Source organism: Monopterus albus, unplaced genomic scaffold (genome assembly GCF_001952655.1).
Source record: "Monopterus albus unplaced genomic scaffold, M_albus_1.0 scaffold79.1, whole genome shotgun sequence".
Classification (NCBI taxonomy): Eukaryota; Metazoa; Chordata; class Actinopteri; order Synbranchiformes; family Synbranchidae; genus Monopterus; species Monopterus albus.
In genome coordinates this window covers 2,019,277-2,034,280 of record NW_018127959.1, presented here as the reverse complement: position 1 = coordinate 2,034,280, position 15,004 = coordinate 2,019,277, and the positions used below count along the sequence as shown (strand labels likewise).

The 15,004-nt window shown below is 42.2% G+C and overlaps 2 protein-coding genes across 2 annotated transcripts in view; one reads left to right on the top strand and one right to left on the bottom strand.

The window, feature by feature from the left end:
- marco (macrophage receptor with collagenous structure) overlaps nt 1–4,397 on the bottom strand; it is a 15,675-nt gene extending 11,278 nt beyond the window's left edge. The window contains exons 1-4 of the mRNA XM_020606488.1: nt 4,203–4,397; nt 3,203–3,301; nt 2,868–3,028; nt 1,015–1,132 (exon numbers count right to left, since the gene is read on the bottom strand). Of these exons, the coding sequence (XP_020462144.1) occupies nt 1,015–1,132; nt 2,868–3,028; nt 3,203–3,301; nt 4,203–4,311 (487 nt within the window). The 5' untranslated portion in view covers nt 4,312–4,397. The remainder of the gene's footprint in view (nt 1–1,014; nt 1,133–2,867; nt 3,029–3,202; nt 3,302–4,202) is intronic.
- Nucleotides 4,398–9,243: 4,846 nt separating this feature from the next.
- LOC109963780 (homeobox protein engrailed-1-B) lies at nt 9,244–13,800 on the top strand. Its single transcript, XM_020606623.1, has 3 exons — nt 9,244–9,789; nt 9,822–10,010; nt 12,140–13,800. The coding sequence occupies exons 1-3, from the start codon at nt 9,459–9,461 to the stop codon at nt 12,457–12,459; spliced, it is 840 nt and encodes a 279-aa protein (XP_020462279.1). The 5' UTR covers nt 9,244–9,458; the 3' UTR covers nt 12,460–13,800.
- The last annotated feature ends 1,204 nt before the right edge of the window (nt 13,801–15,004 follow it).

Genomic DNA, 15,004 nt, shown 5'->3' with positions numbered 1-15,004 from the left:
GCAGGTGCAAGATATAGATACAGTAAGTACAACACAATACAGGGAGTCACTCAGTCTGTAGGGACAACATCCAGCTTAAGAAACCCAACGTGCTCTAAGAATAGAAGCCAATTCTTAGAACATTTTAATTTAGTACCTTGAAGGGAGTGTTAAATTTTTTCTAATTTTTGAAGGACAGAGTATCTTTTTATCCAGTGGGCGTGAGGGGGAATGAAGACTCTTCCAGTTCATCAGAATAACACACCTTACTAACAGAGTTTAAAAGGCTACAGGTGGTTGTGTGTGGTCAGAGGGTAAAACACCACAGAGACCAGCGAATGGTGATGGAGAGACGCCGCCAGATGTGATGGTCGAGAGTGAGGCAAAAACAGACCTCCAAAGTAGCTAGATGGCATGCCTGAGTGAGGCCAGCCGGGCCTAGATGTCATTTAACACAATTTGGATCAGTGCTGGGAAAAGTACGAGCCCGTTTACCTTTAGCCCAGTGGACTCTATGAACCCACTGTAGAACACAATGACGAGCATAAACTGGTGAAGAATGAACATGTTTTAACCCCATAAAACCATTTGTATCATATTTGCTACGAGTTTCTGAGCGAAAAAGGTGCCAAAAATGCCTCATGTATCAAATGTGTTACAAAAAAATAAAAAATACATAAACAAAATAATATGGCACATTTATTCCCATATGCCTGGACTGTCTGTCTATGCATCAATGATAAATATCCAGATCTTGAATCTTGAATTTTCTTTTGGATTTTGTTCAAAGGTTTAATAAACATCTAAGTTCCAAAAAATTTTAATGTTCTGGCTATTTTTTTATGTGTTAGGGTTAAAGCAAACTTGTCTACACCACAGTCCTCTGACCAGTGGACTGAGGCGAACATATTTCTAAGGCTTGAACCTTAAAGCCCTCAAAAGGGAACAACCAAAAAAACGGTCTTTGTGGTAAATATTGCTAATTTTGCTAACAAATGTACACACATATGCACACAGGAGAACATGCACACCTACCTGGTTTGAGGCTTATGGTTGTCAGTTTGCCCTCCAGGTTGTAAGTGCTGCGGTTGAGCAGGCCAAAGTCAGCCCTCAGCCTGTCCAACTGACCCTCCTCTCCACACAAGCTGTTGACCTGTTGTCATGGCAGACAACATAGTCATGACTGTCATGTTAACGCAAAGCTGAAAATATCAAATTAATGAAAGTGAACTTCAAACCAAGACTTTACCCATAAGCAATAGAACACACCCCTGGTCTGTTCAGTACATGAGGGTCTTTGCTGCTGTAGCCTTACAGTACTTGGCCTGGTATGGTATGTTAGCAAACCTTAGATAGACATTGCTATGTAACTGACATTTCTGACTCAGTTTAATTTAATTTGCTTTCAACTTTACTCCTCATTTTGACCAAGGAATGTATGTATCACATTTTAGGAAAATATATTTATTAGGTTTCTTTTTAAGAGTGATATGAGAAGACCGATATCAGTGTCAAGCCTGTGTGCTAGATACTTTTCATGGCATGATATCCAGTGTCTCTAGATTTGCTAAAATACATCTAGCAACACTTCTAAAGATGTGTTCAGACTGAAAGTGGAGTAAATAAATGTCTTGCATTTGAGTTGGGTCGGAAGTTTGAATCTCTGTGCCTGCAGTCCACGTGTTGAATTGTCCTTGGGCAAGACACTGAACTCCCCAGGTGCCCCCGATGGTTAGAGCCATCGGTGGAGTTGGCACCACAGATGGCTGCCTTGGTTCTATACCGGAAACAAATTCCTTGTGTGTAACATACTTGGCCAATAAAGGTGATTATTATCCTTATTTAACCACTGTGCAGCAGCGATGAGGAAATATGGAGCGCAGCCAAAGTTGGCTAAAGAAAGCATAACGTCTGGCTCTTTTTTTTACACAAAATAAACACTTTCATAGAATGGTTAATGGATTTCAAAATGTGGCACCCCTCTCTAAGCCTGTGCCCCAGCCTGGCCACCCTGTCCAGCATGTCCTCAATCTGTCTCCGACTGGAACTGGTTGGATATGTGAAATGAATTAGCATTGGTTGGATATGTGAAATGAATTAGCATTGGTTGGATATGTGAAATGAATTAGCATTGGTTGGATATGTGAAATGAATTAGCATTGGTTGGATATGTGAAATGAATTAGCATTGGTTGGATATGTGAAATGAATTAGCATTGGTTGGATATGTGAAATGAATTAGCATTGGTTGGATATGTGAAATGAATTAGCATTGGTTGGATATGTGAAATGAATTAGCATTGGTTGGATATGTGAAATGAATTAGCATTGGTTGGATATGTGAAATGAATTAGCATTGGTTGGATATGTGAAATGAATTAGCATTGGTTGGATATGTGAAATGAATTAGCATTGGTTGGATATGTGAAATGAATTAGCATTGGTTGGATATGTGAAATGAATTAGCATTGGTTGGATATGTGAAATGAATTAGCATTGGTTGGATATGTGAAATGAATTAGCATTGGTTGGATATGTGAAATGAATTAGCATTGGTTGGATATGTGAAATCATGTGTGTTATTGTCATTTGTTCATTGTTCTGTTCTGCATGTTTGAAAGAATAAATCAATCAATCAATCAATCAATCAAACAGGAGGTTGGTGTGGATCTTCTTATCTCACTCTCAGAAAAAAATCTAATGTTATTTGTAGCAATCTAATTTATTTATGGTAACTATTCCAGTTTCATCACAGTTACCTTTTGTCACTGTTACACTGGATGACAAAAGTGATGGAAAAAAAAAAGACTAAACTGAATCAGAAACCAAGCATTTGCTAAACTGGACTAAATCTATATAGAGCTCAACAAGCTGACAGGGCAGGAGAACCTTGCTCTGCAGGACCCCCAGGTGGTCTCTCAGGCTTCTGGCTTCTTGACTGTTGTTGTGGACCAGTGTTTGGAGGCTGCCATCACCCTGTCCTCCACCCAGAGGAAGTGACATCAGTTTCTCTGAGCTGAGCTTTGACAGTGAAGACTCCATCGAGAAAACTGGGAAAGAGACGTGAAAAATAACAAAAATGTTTCATCAGCACCTTTATTCACTTCACACTTACAGTTTGAGGTGTAGTTACTAAAAACAAGAAAAAAGACAAATTGGTACAGAAATAATCTTTCCCCTATACATCACATTTATACGTAAACAATGTCAGTGTGCAGCTGTACCTTTATAGAGGAGAAAGGCATTCAGGGCTGTCTGCAAGATGATGTATAAAACAATCATACTAAAACACCACCGTTGTTTGGGCCTTGCTGGCTTCAGATCTGAAACAGAAACACAAATATTCATTTAAATCACCGGAGTGAGATTAGTGTCCTGCAGCAAACCTAGGTCTTGTTAAAGTAATTTCAGGAAACAGACAGTAACCAGTGAGCATAATACATACAGACAACCAGTGGAACATGTCAGCTGCCAGTCTCAATGAAAATATATATCCTTATACTTTCACTCAGACTTAGTGAGGGCACATCCCTGTTAGTGAACTAGCAGTGTATTAACTTTAGGTTCTGCCACGTGGTGTAGGTGACACCCCAGCAGAGATTCCTGATGGGTCTGAGCCCCAGCCCACACTGTGCATCTTGCGCTCCGGGCCCTCTGGGCACTTTGGAACACGTGATATGGAACTGTCCAAGAGACAGTATGAGCTATTTCTACCCTGACAAACGTGAACACCCTGTAACCACGATGTCCTCAGACTGATTCCAACCAGTGACTTTTGTTGTATGCCATACTTTTCTCTCTCAGGTTCAGTTTCTGTGTCTACAGTACACTCACTGTCTAGATTACCAACAAATGTTCAATGAGGCCTTTATTATTAGTTTTTCAAAAAAAGTGCAGAAGTCTATGTGACTTTTAATCTTTTATGTCAAGAAATGTATGCAGAGCATGAAGAATTGAATCCATGCATTTATGTTTTCACGACTAGATGCTGTGATTTATTATCCTCATGCCAATAAGCTGCACTGTAGCTTGTCTGCAAATGGTTCAGTTTCAAATACATTTCTTAATTGTAATGCCCATATAGTAATTTAATGTCTCATAGGTTTGTTAACCGGATGTTTTCTAACATAAAACACTTGTGAACCTGGTTACCATGCTTTCTCTCTCAAGTCTGAACAGCAAATGAATATATTTACCATGATCACATCCTACCTCAGTACTCACCATCAGGCTGGAAATGGTAAAGATCGCTCTTGCTGACAGACATGTCAAACAGTGGGTTAGTCTGGGTGTATGAGACTCGATCCATGGTCTCATCCAATGATGTCTCCATCTTCTCTAGAGCTGAAGTCACTGTCACTTCCTACTTCAGGAAACCTTATAAGATGTGGGGTGTGATGTGAGGAAAACTTAATTTTCCCCAGATTGCAACAGACCCCTCCCATGACAGCACTCTAATAGACATGAACTGGAGTAGAAGAAGGAAGTCCATCTGATTTGTAGCTGAGGTGGCCAAAATTTATCAGCAAAAGACTTGGGCAGTACAGCTGGTTGGTAAAATGAGGAAGTTGCTATTTTAAGCTCAGATGCAAGAAGGCCTTAAAAAACAGTAACACAAATGAAGCTTAGCATGTTTTATATATCACCATATACTTTTGTTTATCACCATTATGCCTGGTGAAATTCTAATATTGTCAAGTTGTTCTGTTACTGCTCCACCCACCATGTTCACAGGCTTACCTTGTGCTGAAGCAAATTCAATTCAATTTATTTGTCTGTGTGGCACCAAACCATAACAAAAGTCGTCTCAGGACACTGTGCATAGTAAGGCCTAGATATTATTATCATTATTATTATGAAAGGCACAACAAATCCCCCTGAGCTGCACCTGGTGACAGCGGGGAGGAGAAACTCCCTTTAACAGAAGAAACCGCTGACAGACCCCAGCTCTTGGTGGGCGGCATTCTGCCTCGGCAGGTTGGGGGGGGGTAGATAGAATAAAAGAAAAGAAGAAAAGCAACAAGTGCGTTAAACAGTCAGTGGGACTTAAGATGGCCTGCACCTTGACACGCCCAAGAACTTATATGCAGTTCAGTAGAGGACCTTATATCTGAAATGAATCTTATCTTTAAACAACTGAAAATAGATATTAAGCTGCTCTTTGATACTAGCCACAGGAAAGTAGCTCTCCCAGGTAGCTTGGAATACAGCATCATATTCAACATGCCGCTGGCTTATATGCTAGGTTTTCCTTATACTAAGGACGGCATTACAACAGTAGCATCTTATTGTGCAGATATAAGCATGAGCGGTAACACTTTACGTAACACTAGACAAAAATGTGTTTCCAGGGAACGAGTGAGGAACATGAGTAATGCATGAGGAATAAGCTGAGTCATTCATAAGTACTTCCCTAATCATTTCTAATGTAGCGCTCCATATTAGTTCCTAGACTAGGTGGACATTGTTTAAAGTCTTGCAAAAAGAGTGATTCATTTGATAAATGAGTTTTTGCAGCTAACAGTTTTGTTTGGAGAATGAAGTCTAGGGTTTTAGCAGTTCAGGAAACCTATAAGAGGAACACGTGATTATGAAAGCCGTCAGTCTTGACACCATACCACAGTTGGGACATGTTATACCATGGTATAAATTTACCTAAAATGGTAAAGCTTTCATAAATAATTTCACCTAGTATAATGCAAATGTTTGGCTCTTTAGGTTTCATGAGTAACGGTTGCTATCCCAAAACCACTAAAAGCTGCTGTAGCAACTCTGGTGGTCTCTTTAAAAGCTTTTGCTTGCAATGCAGACTAAATCACAAGTAACTAATCATTACATCAAGAACAGTTTCAGAAAGAGAGTCTGTGGCAAGGGTACAAAAATACGATGAGGGGATATGTTTGCTTGTTTGTTTACTCAGTGTCCTTGTTTTGCTGTATGTCTGTCTCATCCTGTACATGTGTTCTCTGCACTGTGTGTATCAGCCCGAGTCACATTCCCTCTGTGTGTCCACATACTTCGACATAGGTGCTTCACTTACAGTTGTGTGCTGTCGGTGGGGATTTCCTTTTCCACTTGCTACTCTAGTTGACCACTAGATGTCACTCTGATATAATTTTCTCTGTGTGCTCCTTGAAGTACTGGGCTGCTTCATTGTGTTAAGCTTATGGAAATGCACTGTGAGGCGCTCATGTGATGATCATAATGAGAGCTGAGTCTGATTTCACCAGTTGCAGCATCACCATTTCATCAAGAGGGGTCCTACAACCATTGTTTTGAACTTCCAAAAGCTACTTTTTCTTCTATTTGTCTCTACTTTGCCACCAATCTGATCACCTGAACCTTTTGTAGTTTGGATTTTGTAATTATGAATTTAACTAATTTGTGGTAATGTCGCTCAGTGTTCCAGAAATTGTTACAAACTAGTTTTGTTTATTTCTTTTCATTTTTCAGATCCGGTCACTGATGTATCAGCAAAATAAAACAAAACAGCAGACCTGCTATAACAACAACCTCCACCAATATAGACAAGAACCTATAACAACAAATGATTTGTTTCCTTTTAAAACACACAGCTCTTCTACAGCCCTCCCATTTGGTTGCTCTCTACGTCTAGTGCCAGGTTTTCTGACAGAGTCATTAGACTTTATCTGGCTAAAAGGGTGGGGAAGTCAAGTTAAGGTCCACAGTTTAATCATATATGCTCAGATTATCTTAGCTTTGGTGGCTTATTTTTGTACTCGGACCTTTGTCCACATGGTTGGACACTTTCCTGAACATTGTTCTCTCCCATTTACTTGAGACCGTCCGACCTGCCGCCTCATTGTCCCCGTTCAACAGTCTAAACAGGCTCAGAGCCCCTTCAGAGGCTTAACTCCCGCTTGTCATAAAATTACAGTTTAGCATTTTGAAATCCATTAGGCCTAAATGAAGGTTACCAGAGGCTGATGCTAGAGTGTGATCATATGTATTGTTATTGTCCTTAAGAAAATAAAAAGGTACATTTATCAAGTGCTTATTTAGTTAAAACCAGTTTTTATACCACAAACATTTATTTTATAATAATTACATTTTGAAGATTCTTACCTTTTTTTTAAATAATGTCCCACCATAGCCTGCCTCTGTCCTAATAAATATTTCTGCTAGTTATATGTGTGTGTTTAACTGAGTACATCGTGTGTTTGTGAGAACCCGTTTGACTTTTATACACTGGGTGTGAGGACAGTGGGGACATGTTGGTCACAGCCTTACTGGTTTATGTTCAGGTTCCAGTTAGGCCCAGAGTCAGGCTTAGGTATTTAGTTAGCCGTATAGCCTAGCCCCTTGCAGTAAGGGGACAGGGGACGCAGAACGTCACACACAAACGTGTGTGTGGTGTGTAAAGTGGATTATCCCAGTCTGACGGGATTTACGTGCAGTGTAAGTGAAAGCAGCGGGAGGAGAATCTGTTGTCTGCTTAATTGTTTGACAGTTTGATATGCGGGGTGGCAGGTTATAGTAACTGATTGTTAGGCTGTTGTGTTGACAGACAGCAGAGTCCTTTACAACAGGTTAATATAAAGTGGTGGCATATTTAGCCTCCGGGCGCACACAAGAACAACACAATGAAAAAATACAAGCGCAGGCGTAGCACCATAAAACAGATAATACAGGATTTTTACTGGACGATAAGTAAAGAAGCATCGTACACAGCAACAACATCAGTCCCCACAGAGTAAACACACCGTGAGAATAACGCCACAAAGACTCCTCAAGTGACTGACACCAAAAATCATTAAGGCATCTTGGAATATCAGATAAGGATCGATTAGCCTATAACACAGTGTTCTAGTGAATTTCTCCGTGGAACCTGGTGTAAGAGGCGCAGTCAGGGCTGCGTATTCACATCAAAACAAATAAACACCTTTACAGGTAAAAAAAAACCCAATTAAGATGTTTCTTTGTGCAGTTTGTCTCTATTCCGAGCTGCACAGCAGCTTTTCTATTAACACCTTGAAAACGCTCCTTTGCGGCATGCCTGTCCATTGTGCTGCTTTATATTATTCTGTTGGCCCACTTTGCGCCCACTTTGATGAAGTGTTGCCGCTGTAACGCCGACAGAGGCTTTGAGCCACTTTTTTCTCGCAGTCAGGTGATAAACGTCCACGGGATTATGAGGAAAAAGGAGGAATGAAAACCTATAAATTATCCACCGGCAGTGCAGAGATAAGACTGCGTTTTTCTAGAGCTCGGCCTGGAAAACAATACGATGAGAATGACAATGGTGGCTATACCTCAAAAAAGGCGGGGGGGGGTACAAACTGGATGTGTGTGCACTTTACATGGACGCATCGGACGACGCTGAAGGCACACGGCTGAGTTTTAGTAAAACAAAGGAAAGAGGGAGAAGATAGTTTGTGGTTTAGACTGGTACGCAGCTGTGGGCCTCTCCGAGGTGTGTGTGTGTGAGTGTGTGTGAGTGTGTGTGAAAACGATTTGTTGGGTTTTTCCTCAATAGTAACAACAACAGTGTGTGTGACAGTAAGGTCTAGACCTGACTTTGTAAAGTGTCCTGAGATGACTTTTATTGTGATTTGACGCTATACAAATAAAACTGAATTGAACTGAAAACACACACATACACACACACACACACACACACACCCCTATGAAAAAATGCCCCGCACAGTTTGCACTGTGGACCATGTACACACACTATTCTGTAAGACATTTGGATGCAGGACGCACAAGTTGGAGGAAGCTTCAGCAGAAAATTGACCAATTAGGGACTAAAAGTGCAAATGGTGTTGTTTTGTACAACATGTCCCCGCGGTGCCTATCTGTGTCAAAGGAAACAACCTGAAAGTGAGCAGCTGAAATTCATCTGAAACCACCAGCAGATAGCCACGGCGATGGTGTGCGTGTGTTTGAACGCGCGCTCAGTTCTTCTCCTCTGCAGTAGATGTAACAGATAGCTACACCGTAACAAGGCTGAAGGCGCGGACTCGAGCAGTGATAATCTCTTGTTTGGCTTCTCTGTGAAGCCTGCTTGCTGCTCCACAGCTCCCCTCTTGGATCACGGCCGCCTGACATTATTGGACGTCGTCACCCCATGTCCAAAAGTGTCCCGGCTGATGATTGGCCAAGTGCGCTTTGGGATGTTACTCATGCTGCCTCCGTGTGGAGTGTGTGAGTGTGTGCTTGGGCGCATGCTGATGTGATGTGAGGACTTTGTGAAGACCCGACTGTCATACAGCGGTGAAAAGCATTGGCTGTGTGAGAGCAGTGCGCAATAGTAAGTCGCCGACCATGACGCACTGGAGCGCCTTTAGGCAAGCAGGATGTCTACAGTTTACACGTAACTATACGAGCCAGCAGTATTCCAGAGAGAAAATAACAATGTTTTAGTGGTTCCTGAAGTCCCATTTTGGATACAAACACAGGCCCACAAAGTGGAAGTGGACTGAGAGAACAGGACGCGCATTCTTCCGAGAGGCAGTGATGGAGGAGCAGCGGGATCTGAACAGCATGGATAGCAGCGAGGGCGAGAGCGTCTCTCCATCTCCCAGCATGCCCTCGCCGCCCATACTGCCTCTGCAGGTCGCCCAGCAGGCCCATAGAACCACTAACTTTTTCATCGACAACATTTTACGACCGGACTTCGGCTGCAAGAAGGAGCAGGACCTGGGCCCGCGGGAGAGAGCGCAGACCTCCGGCCGGGACCGCGTCCACCCGGTGATCAACAGGCCCAGCCTTCCCAGGACACCGTGCCAGGACTCCAACTGCAGCAGTGACAGCACTTCGTCCTCCGCCTCGTCCACCTCTTTGACGAGTTTCAAAAAGAGCAACGGCAGCGAGGAGCAGCGGCTTCCTCCGTCTGCACTGGGAGCACTGGCATGAAAAACGAGGAGAGGACTGGCGGTGGGGCTGGGGAGAACACTTCCTCCTCTGTGGTGGTGCTGAATGGCACCGGGGCGCCCACGTCGGAGAGCCAGCCTCTGCTCTGGCCTGCCTGGGTCTACTGCACCCGGTACTCGGACAGGCCCTCATCTGGTAAGGCAGTAGTTTAATGACGAGCAACAACTGTGCGCGTCCAGTTCGTTTCCAAACAGACGAACAATGCCATTTCCTTCACATAAAGTTTAGTGTTGTTTTTTCTGACCTAAAACGCCAAAATTAATTTAACAGGCATCAATTTTCATTTAGCAAATCCAGAGTTATTTTAAGAAATGATTCTGGGAAATAATGTTTTTAGAAAAATGACCTTAAAAAATGTTTTCAGAAAAATGACCTTCAAGCTCAGACTAAACAGTCTTTTTAAAAACACTCACATACTAAATAAAAATTCATCTTAATCCTTCTCCCAGTCATGTAAGGCCTGTGTATGGTGTTTCAAATTAAAGGTGTAAGATGCATTTAACAAATGTTGTCAGGTCAAAGTAAGTCTTCCTTTTGCTTTTCAGAATTATGGTTATTTCTAAATCCTCCCCATATTTGACTAAATAGGCTAGAATGTCGTTCAGCAGACATAGAGGTAGGTATTAATTCCAGCTATCAGACTCCATCATTACCACCAACAACGATTTAACTCAAACCAAAAAGGGCGATATAGTTTATTATTTACATTATTATTATGTACATTTGATTTTATCAACCTTTAAACAACAACATCAACACTGGAGCCGCAGAGTAAAACATCCGTTTCTAGGCTTTTCTGCCTTTTCTCTCAATTTCTAACACGTCTTTTAACAGGATCCGCTGTATTTGAAAAGAACAACATTATGTTGTCGGTTGCAAGTAGAACAAAGATTTTAAATAGTTTTTAGAAATGATCAACACACCGCTGAAGGTGGCCCTGCAGGTGTTATTCAGTGCTGTGATTTACTGCACACTCCACAAAAAGCCCTGCTCATACATTTGCAGTGCGCAGCCATAAACGCGCCGTTCAGCAGCGACAGCGGACACTTTCTGTCGGTAAAAGTTCGATTCCTCGTGTATCTCAGTGTCGAGGCTCGTCCTCCGTGAGCCTGCCGAGGAGGAATCCACGGACGAGCTGCTGTCAGTGCGGGAGCATGGCGGAATAAAACACAATGGAATTAAAGGTAGGCCTAAATACTATCCGACAGCCCCCCGCCTCCACACAGAAGACATTTTGAATTCATTATCTGTTTATTTGGGCCCAACTTCATCCGAAATCACTTGTTACCAAAAACCTGGGGAGGATAGAAAGGCATTCCCCTGGAAAGCCTTCATTTACTCTACCAGCCATTTCTTAGATGTCCTCCTGTGTGGTATTAAAACATGCCTATCGGGTGACTTCAGATTTGATTTAGACACGTTTTCTTCATTCCTAAGTCAAGTAGTCTAATATATTTTTGTTAGGCTATAAACAAACACAGGCTCGTGTGGAACCATAAAAATAAAAACCACAGTTTAATTCTATTTGAGTAACTTTAATAATTTAGCCATTTAATTCCCAAATCCAGTGTGACGTGTGGATTTCCAGACATTATTTATGTATGTGGCGTATTTACAAATTAAACTTCGTTCAGTGACTATTGTTTTAATTTTCAGTTATTATTTACACCACTTACCCAGAATGGAAATTAAAAAATATTATATCTATACATATATTTTTAAGAAGATCCATACATGTGCACGGGGGCGGCGCGCTTTTGGTTTATTTTCCGTTCAGGGGCTCCTCTGCGTTGCGCACAGATCACCAGTGGTCTGATTCACACTGAAACTAGCGCATGTAGTGTGCGCGGGGATTGTTGCATGACAACCTGTGTGCACGGTGTGGACCAGTGTGTCACACAGAGGTTCGGGCCCCTGTAGCCTGGACATCCACGGGGTCCGGAGCTCCCAGTCTGAGCAGCACATGCAGTTCAGTACACATCACTACACAGAGAGGAGCTGTGATAGCCCGACTACTGTTGAACTAACAAGGCAATCACGCATTATTATTATTATTATTATTATTTTAACAGGCTAAGAGCTCGTAGTAAAATGAAGTCACGGGCCTAACTGTGATCATTTGTTGTTGTTGTTGTTGTTGTGTAGGGGTTGTCGTTACTGCCTAACCAGGTGTGATATGTTAAAGTATACCAGTAGCCTGACAGGTGATCAGCAATGCGCTGGATATTCATATTTCCGCTCCCGTCCTTTCGCCCTTACTGCAGGCCCAAGGACACGGAAACTGAAAAAGTCCAAAAGCGGCAAAGAGGACAAGCGACCGCGCACAGCCTTCACAGCCGAGCAGCTGCAGAGACTGAAGACGGAGTTTCAGGTGAACCGCTACATCACGGAGCAGCGGAGGCAGTCTCTGGCCCAAGAGCTCAACCTCAACGAATCCCAGATCAAGATCTGGTTTCAGAACAAGCGGGCCAAGATCAAAAAGGCCAGCGGCTTCAAGAACGGGCTGGCGCTGCAGCTGATGGCGCAGGGACTGTACAACCATTCCACCACCACCATCCAGGAGGACAAGGAGGACAGCGACTGAGGAGCCCGGCCCACCGCGGAGGAGACGGGACTGTCTGCAGCGCTGTCCTCCACACACCCTGTAGCCTACGTGTAAATAGGCCTATATATCTAATTTAACTAGGAGGCTGGGGAGGGAGAGCTGAGCGGCGCTTCTTCACAACTTCTGTCCATCTCGTTCTCCTCCTCTTCAGAAGTGACTAAAGAGCAGAACAGAAAAAGAGACGTAAGACTCGGATTGACGTGCCACCACAAAACCAAAGATTTTGGAGAACAGCCTGGAAACCTTCACAGACAAACAGACGAATCATCTCCATTCCACAGCCACGATAAGACACCGCGAGCTGATCTGTGCGCAGTTTTAGTTCACGTCCCTGCAGCTCGCGGTGTCCTGGCTGTGCTCAGCCACAGACACCTGCACACACCGGTTTCAGAATACTTTTGTTTGGGCTGTTGTTCTTCTGGACCAACTAAGAACTGTATTAATCCTATGGTCGATTGTTACAGAGATGTTACAGCTACGAAGCACGTGATGACACCGTGGAAACACAGAATCATGGTTTTACTTTAAAATCACTTCCCAGCCACAGGAAATGGCTTCAGCAATAGTGTACAAATATTGTGTTATTTTTCACTTTGACAATACACAGGCAACTAAATAAATGAAGTAAATGAATGACTCTGTATTCTCCCACCAGAGTCCCACACATGGAAGTGTGAAAGGAGCTTTGACACAATGCAGAAAATGTTTCATACAGAAAATACAAAGGCTATACGTAATTCAAAAGATAAATAAAATGTGAACAATCTAAATATTTAGTGGGGGCTAGCGTTGCATATGGTGCTGGCCATCACCACAAACACTACACTAAGTCCTCCTAATTCATCTTAACGTTGTAATGATTCTGCTCATTGTTCCTATAATGTGAGAGATGTTCTGTTCTAACTATGCTACAAGGCAAACGCACAGGTCAAGACAAGCCCATGTTGTTTCAGGCCTCACACTAATAAGAGCTGTCATATGGATTCTGGTTGTGTGCTACTAAATAGACTTGTGATTTTAAAGTGATATCACCCTTTTAGCATCTTTCCAGAATTAGTTTGTATTGTTGTTTTCTATAACCTGACATTTTTACTGACTACAGAATTACTACAGTTCTTACCGAGGATATATACACAGAGGCTTTATAGGTTACTGTATATATGCCAAATCACAGACGGATTTGGCCCCTCGGCACCTGATTTCCTCTGGTGTTGTCTCATTGTGACAGGTGAAGCTGCAGAGACCTGTCGGCCTGCGGGCACATATCACACAGCATCAGCCTGTATGAGATCTATGTCGGCGACTCCCCAGGAAAAAGCACGGCTGGAATAAATTATGTACATTTACACCATGTTTCCAAATAAACACTTTTATATTGGAAAAAGAAAAAAACAGTTTTTTCCCCAAGTGACACCGAATTTACAATTACTAAACAGAGATGTTTGTGTGTGTGTGTGGGGGTGGGGGTCGCAGCTCATTGGTTCAAGTGAGTGGGACAACTGGATCCATATTCATAGGCCTTTGGAAAGGAGCTGAATTTACACTGTGAGATGCGCTGCCATCAGTGCCGTTCAAAGCGTTGCAGAGCATGAAATTGCCTCTCCGTCTCTCTGTGTTCACACATTTCATCAGCAAACCCTCTGTGGGCCTGAAACAAAAATGTAGAACTGTGGTCGCTGCAGGAGAAGGTGAGCCAGCTCCCAGCACGATGCCACTGAGACACGTTGGATGAAAAAGAAACAAACCAAAAGTGGGTTTATATTTTAAAAAATAACGGTATTTTAGTAACAAACACGTGAGAAGACATCACACTTGTTCTTTTCTCCATTCCTTTCATTCAGTATGTCCAACATTTATTATATCATTTGGTCATTCGTATTATCAGATACTGCTAAAGAAAATTCAACTTTCCATTAAAAATCACAACTATTAGTCGAAACCTGGTCAGAAAACATGTAAATTGACACTGTCCTTCTTACAGGCCTTTGCAAAATAACAGCAAAGTGTGGCTTAGAGCCTGCAGTTATTTAAAACCCTGTAATAGGGTCCACACAATCTGACATTAATTACCTTGTTTTTGTTACTTTAGCAAAAATGTCAAGGGAAAAAATCTTCATTTAAAATATGGATGTTTGGAGGCTTTGGTGTTTTACTTAGTAAAAACAAGGTAACCAAAAATACACTGACAAAATAAGCTTCAGTGGTTTAAATTAGAAGCAACTATCCACACAACACTGTAATCATTTTAGTTTATGGTGAGATTGGACCAGTGTAAGACCTGCATTTGTGAAATTGTCAAACAGCTGCCTCCAGCTAAATAGTTCAGTTTGTTGTCGTCCTCTCAAAAATCTAAATTACAAAATGAGTAGGTCGTTGTTTACTGAGGGGGAAAGATAGATATGATTTTTAATATGCATAAAAGAAAGGAAAGGAGGAGTTCCTTCCCATGTTGGTAGTTTAAAATCAGGAACAGAGAAGTGCCCTGCACCTATTGTAACACGTGAGTGAGTCATTACTGCAATTT

What these genes read in the sequence shown, in the direction of transcription:
- LOC109963780 (XM_020606623.1), top strand. Translation starts at nt 9,459, where the DNA reads ATGGAGGAGCAGCGGGATCTGAACAGCATGGATAGCAGCGAGGGCGAG. An exon ending in CTCGTCCACCTCTTTGACGA is followed by an intron (nt 9,790 to 9,821) that starts GTTTCAAAAAGA and finishes AGCGAGGAGCAG; the next exon opens with CGGCTTCCTCCGTCTGCACT. An exon ending in CTCGGACAGGCCCTCATCTG is followed by an intron (nt 10,011 to 12,139) that starts GTAAGGCAGTAG and finishes CCCTTACTGCAG; the next exon opens with GCCCAAGGACACGGAAACTG.